Consider the following 6,042-nt stretch of genomic DNA (forward strand, 5'->3'; position numbering starts at 1 on the left):
GCTTAATTCAGCTCTGAGTTTTCATGTACACCACTCATGGGAAAGTGACTCACAGGCAGGTTTTGATAAATGAGCAAGGTTCTCGTGTTGTGTTTGGCTCTGTTACATATGCAGTTAAGCTCAGAGAGGGCAATGACAGCATCCTGTGTGTTTGTGATCCCTGTAGTCTCATTTACAGGATGTTAAGATGATCCATTAAATCACACAGAAAAGCTAAGTCACACAGCCACCTTTCATCCTCAGCATCCGTCATGGCGCCACTTTCCCTCTCACTCTGCTTTCTCCTGTGTGAAAGAGCACATGTGCCAGTTTGGAAAGGTTGGTGGTAAATGAAACAAACAGGCTTCTATTTGCACTCTACTGAGAAGTACTCAGCCTCCCACCACTATTGAAATTGGCTGCCTTCAGCATTAGCCCTCTACTCTTTAGCCATTAGCCATTGCTGTCTCTCACTGGGTAGTGTGTAGACAGGTCGTGTGTGTTGGAGGGGGACTGTGGGCTGATTCTGTTCAGCACATGGCATGCAATTGTGTGCAATGTGTGACTAGGGGGACTTCTGTCACCACGAAGCACAGCTGCAAGTAGGTGGGCCAGAAGGAGCTGAGAGCTGTGCTAATTTCAAAGGTGGCATATTTAAATTTTACTGTAGGGTTGAGTTGTTAGAAACAGGAGGGAGCTGGACGAACCCAACTTTTCCTGAAAGGCAAAATCATCAATGTTTCCCCTGATGGCCACGCAGACAGAAAAACATCTGATGCAACAGCGCAACACATCCTGAAATATTTTATTTGCAATATAACTGTCATCCACACAATAACATTTTAGGGGAGATACTCCACCGTATGACTCAACTAGTGGCAGTTTCTTTCAGATGAACATTTGTTTTTCTGAACATGGATCATCGGGTTTGGGTATTAAACCCTCCATTTCTCTCACTTGATGTGAAATGTCTGGCAGAATAGACACTTGTCTTGTCATAACTCGCATTCGGCACAATAAAAACGCAACCCACTCTAACGAGCAATACTTGTTATTATGGCTGTTCCACAACATTATAATTAGGCAATTCAATGGAAATCGGCAGTTATATAGAGGGATAATGAGTTGGTGGAATTAGTTTGAAACAGAACTGTGATTTCAGAGTGGGGTTGTGTGAACAGATTCCCCAGTTCACACTACTGAAATGTCTATAAAAACAAACAACAGTGTAGTATATTTGACTACCATTGCTTTGGCAGCCATGGGGCCCCATGGGAGACAGTATAAAATATGACGTATACGTTTCATCAAACTAAAATAAACATGCATCCCTCTTCTTGTTACAATACAAAATATTAAAATTTTAAATCATGGACACCACAGTCTCCCAATTCAGTCAGTGAAATATGTCTCCCCACATGACTGTCCCTTCCCCTGCAACAGCACCAGCAGTTCAGAAAGAAATAAAGACAAATTCAGACGTGAACAGCAGCTGTCCTGTGAAGCCTGCAGTGTTCAGATGTTAGGTATAGGCCTATAAATTTTGTAGTAGCCTTGCAGCTGCTTAATATTGCAGTCTCTCATATGAAATTTACAAAATTTGCCACCAGCCGCCAGCTAAAGGTCGTCCGCCAGAAAAATCCTGCTGAACGTATCCACATCAGAGCAGAAATAATAAACTAATGAACAAAAGACTGGCAGTTGTTAAGACTGTGATTTGTCCTGACGCCACCACAGCAAGAAAGAGACTCCAGAAGAAGCCACAGAGCATATGAAGCAAGACTGTAATCCATCGCGTCATCCAGCCAGGATCAGCAGCAGCTACAGCTCAGGCTTTTAATGCTGTGCACAAAAAAAAAAAAAGAAATGATGCAAATCAACTGAAGTGATGCAGGGAAAGAAAAAAAATGAGAGTGCGAAAATAAAAGCTGCGTCGGCAACTTACTTTCTTCAAAGAATCAACTGCTCCGAGCAACATTCCCACTGTCTGACTCCCAGCCCAACAAGCTCCAGTGATGCAAACACATAGCTCCACTGTCTGCGGCAACCAAAAGCAACAACGATGCTTTAGCAGCTAATTCTCAGAGTGAGGGAAAATTAGATTCAGTGATAGTAATGATGAAAAGGGGCAGCATCATGGCGACTGACACCAAGTGTAAATAATTCTTTTCTCATTCTTGATGATGAGCTCTCTTTTTGTTCTGCGCAGTACATCAGATACAGGTTAATGTAAAGGATGAGGATGAAAGATGGAAAGAAAAGTTGAGTGCTGGGAATGGGGGGGGGGGGTTAACATTACAGTACCTGAAATCTTAATGGCTCTGTTTGGTAAAACAAAGCAACAGGGTGATTTCCACCATCCCCTGAAGTCTCACAGCAACAATGTGAAAGCTACAAATGCTTGCCCATAGGTTTGTACGCTTAATACTCTCACATGGAGTTATTTAACCTGTGTTCAACCTCCATCCACCCACATACAGCTGGCTCTCTAACCATGTCAGTCACAGGCACACCATAAAGCTGCACATACAAAAACTAAGTGATGCCTAAGAGCACTTTTCATTCCATCAATACTCTGGATGTCTGAAATCCAATGAGTGTTTGTGTAAAGTGTGACACGGACTCATAGCCTGATTGTGTGAACCAGCAGTTCACATATAGCCGACCTGACCTCTCACTATGGCCACTATGCACCACTGCATGTTACAGTTAGAGAAGTTCACAGCTCCATGCATGTAAACTGACTCACTCTTGTAGCTCGCACTCCAAGGCTGATATCCATAATAGCCGGTGATCCGCAATATTCGCTCCTCTATGGACGCGCTGTTGATGTCCTCAACTGAGCGGGAGGACTTGAGGTCCTCTTTGATGGCCTCGTCCACCACCAGGTACTTGAGTTGTCTGAGCTGAGGGCTGATGTCCGATAGCCTTCTGGGGCTCACGTCGGGCGACTTGCGCATCCCGCTGGGAAGAAAGAAACAAGGGGTGGCGGTGTTACAAGACTAAGTGAGACCGCTTGGCAAAGGGGAAAGAAAGCCTGTAAACCTTGTGTGCGACTTGATGAGATAAGAGTTCTCCTTGGCTAAACCAGGAAAGTCAGTGTTGTATGTTCCGCAGAGACCGGCGTTAAGGGCCCCTGCAGCGCGTCTCTTGTACAGTACAGAAATCATCATCCTTCACTGGCCCTGCGTCCGCACAACAACAGTGTGAAAGACACTAAGCGAAAGTGACTGGTCCTGCAACTGTTGTAGCTATACTATGCACTGTGCAACTCCTATTATAGGCTTATAGGAATTTGAAACTAATGAATCGATCGTGAGTGATTTGCGGAGATGGAGAAGCAACACTTGTGACAGCTCCGGGCATGTATGGGCACTGGAGCACAAAACTGCGCCCAGCCTCCTGCACAGTAACCTATCAAATATCATTTTATCACACAGAGGAGATAAATACTTGTTATTCTGTGTCCAGCAGGTGAGACAAAACAATAAAATAAAAATAAAAAAGAATCCTGATTTATTAATATCGCACCATTAAAGCTCTGTAGTGTCATGTGCTTGACAAAGTGGCACAGTGATGACCTGAAAGCCCCTCAGCTGTTATGAAACCGTCAACATGTGAAGGCAAAACGATTATTTACTGATCCACTCAGGGAAAATCAATTACTATCAAGCATCAGCCCTGGTTAAATTTAAAACATCAATGAGATTCACAGAGAATAACACTTAAGCTCCACAGCTGTAATGACTATTTTTAATATATAATAAAGTCTGTTAACTTTACCAATACACCTGGGAAATCAAATGCGCAACAGGTGTGGCCTGCTTCCTGTCGTCCGAGCTGCAAAGCACTCGTAAAAGTTTAAATGTCTTACATCGGCATCAAAGTAGTAGGAGGTCCAAGGTAGCACATACAGTCACGGTGGGGACGTCCGACCCGGTCCCACACAGTGCCTTCTCCATCGCCGTACATCCTCAAGGCCACAAAGCGGGGCAGCTACTGTAAAACTAAATCCTCATCCAGGCTGACGGAGACAAGAACCATCGTCCTGTTCCTTCCCACCCCCACAAACATATGCCTGGCCACTACAGTACAGGCTGTTTCAACATTGAAAGACTGCGCTCTGCTCTGGGTGCCGCTGGGTGCTGGAGGCACTGCAACAGCGCCATCTACCGGATTCACTGGAATTATTGTCATCTCTAATACTGACAGATAATACAGAGAATACAATGTACCAGCTGTACTCCGTTAGACCTGAGGGATCTGAACGACCACTTTAGTACCTTTACATCTATCAGAGGACCCCAACCTTTTTTATGCAAGGTAATCCAAATATATGCATAAAAATTTCCAATAGTTTTTCCAGTACTTTAAAACTGAATCTGCTGTCTTCTCTGGCCCCCACAAGGACCCCTTGTGGCCCCTGAATCTTAGTCTGCACAGATGTGCACTTATAGTGACTCATCTTTCTCACTTTTATCTGATATAAAGTGTCTGCACAGTATTTTTTTTTTTCTCTGGCTTTGTGGCTCCAAAAGTCCAATCAGTGACCTGTGAAGCACACTGTAGTCTGTGGCAGTCTTACTTTGTAAATGAGCTCTTTCTGGTCTTTTTCCCTCAAGCTGTCACATTCAGACAGGCACAGTGAGTCTCCCTGGCACAAGATGAGGTTTTTATTCAGAAGACTATCAAGCAAAGAAAAACAATGGGAATGTTAGGCAGAAGCACATTAAAATTTCACAATTGTCTTGATGATATTAATATCTGTCAAACAGTAAACCCCTGTTTGTGTTTTGGGAAATATATGTCAGTTGTCCCTTTAAATTTTAACACATTTCTGCCAAAACATGACTCACAACCCTTAATAATTTGCTCCTTCTTTCTTGCCATTTCTTGCTTTGTTTTCCTGGTACTTCTATTGTTGTGGTTTACTTTATGTATAGCTGTGTTTTATGAATGTGAAAGAAAGAATTTGCCTTCACAAAGGCAAAGGTTCTGTAACCAGAGAGTTTTTTTCCCCGCAACTATCTCTATAGATTTTGCAGCAATTCACAGGTCACTGGGTTTTATTCATACTCTACTTTATCTTAAGGAGTCCACTGGCATTTTAAGATGATATGATGGCAAGGCCTGTATTTCAGATGTGTGAACAGAGACAGACATTAAACAGTAGAAATGTTGCTTCTGTTCAATATCACAGAATCAAAGACAATTACAAGGATATGACTGATTACATCCAATCAGAGTTGTGCTTCCAGTAATGGGGTAATTATGTTCACTGGTGGTGATCATGTCTGCTTGGAAATTAAAATCAAGTATCTGTATTCATCTCTTGTGTTCAGGAGTGTGAATTGTACAGCATTAACAGTACACTTAGTGTTTTTTGTTATTAAAAAAAAGTGACTCGTGACTGTCAGCAAGGTCTTCAAAGGAAACTTTCTCACACATTAACCTAAAGATGATGTACATTTCACTGTATATTTATCCATCAACTGAGACAAAGTTTAGACAAAGAGTATTATTTTCTGTCGCTTCCTAGATAAACCTGAGCAGTACATGCAGTTCCAACAATCAGGATGAGTGGAGCTCTACCTTGCATGAGGAATAGGGTAGTGTTGCCCATCAGTTCCAGGTCTGCGATCCACTCGCTGCATTGCGTCGGCATCCTGTGGGATCCAGACTGCGGAGAGCAGCACAAGTACACCCAGCTGTTTTTTGAAGACAGGTTTTTTATCGATCAGTGACCAACGACACCTCACATGTCCACACATTTGGGGAGGAGGGGGGGTCCTGTGCTTACTCAAGCAAAAAAGTGGAGTCTACTCATCAATAAGCGGGTCAGCACCTCCCATCGACAGTCTTAGGGAGGAGAGGATCAGGTTCATCTTGCATAATGCCCCTCTCAACTTCACAGCTCAGCCAAGGCCAAATCAGTTTTCACTGTTCGACATCCTGCTTTGCCAAAACTAAATGATATGGACACCTTTTCCTGGGAGACACAGTTCATAATTATCAAAACAGTTTATATAAAAGGATTGTTGATGTGTTCAAGTCCTTCACTGC

General features: G+C 43.1%; 1 protein-coding gene across 1 annotated transcript in view; it reads right to left on the reverse strand.

Annotated features, from left to right (window-relative positions):
• Positions 1-4,032, reverse strand: part of slc35f3b (solute carrier family 35 member F3b) — a 45,019-nt gene extending 40,987 nt beyond the window's left edge. Inside the window, exons 1-2 of the mRNA XM_041050696.1 lie at positions 3,854-4,032; positions 2,729-2,943 (exon numbers count right to left, since the gene is read on the reverse strand). Coding sequence (XP_040906630.1) covers positions 2,729-2,943; positions 3,854-3,951 — 313 coding nt within the window. The 5' untranslated portion in view covers positions 3,952-4,032. The remainder of the gene's footprint in view (positions 1-2,728; positions 2,944-3,853) is intronic.
• Between the last annotated feature and the right edge of the window lie 2,010 nt (positions 4,033-6,042).

The sequence above is a fragment of the Toxotes jaculatrix genome, chromosome 11 (genome assembly GCF_017976425.1).
Source record: "Toxotes jaculatrix isolate fToxJac2 chromosome 11, fToxJac2.pri, whole genome shotgun sequence".
In the NCBI taxonomy this organism is placed as follows: Eukaryota; Metazoa; Chordata; class Actinopteri; family Toxotidae; genus Toxotes; species Toxotes jaculatrix.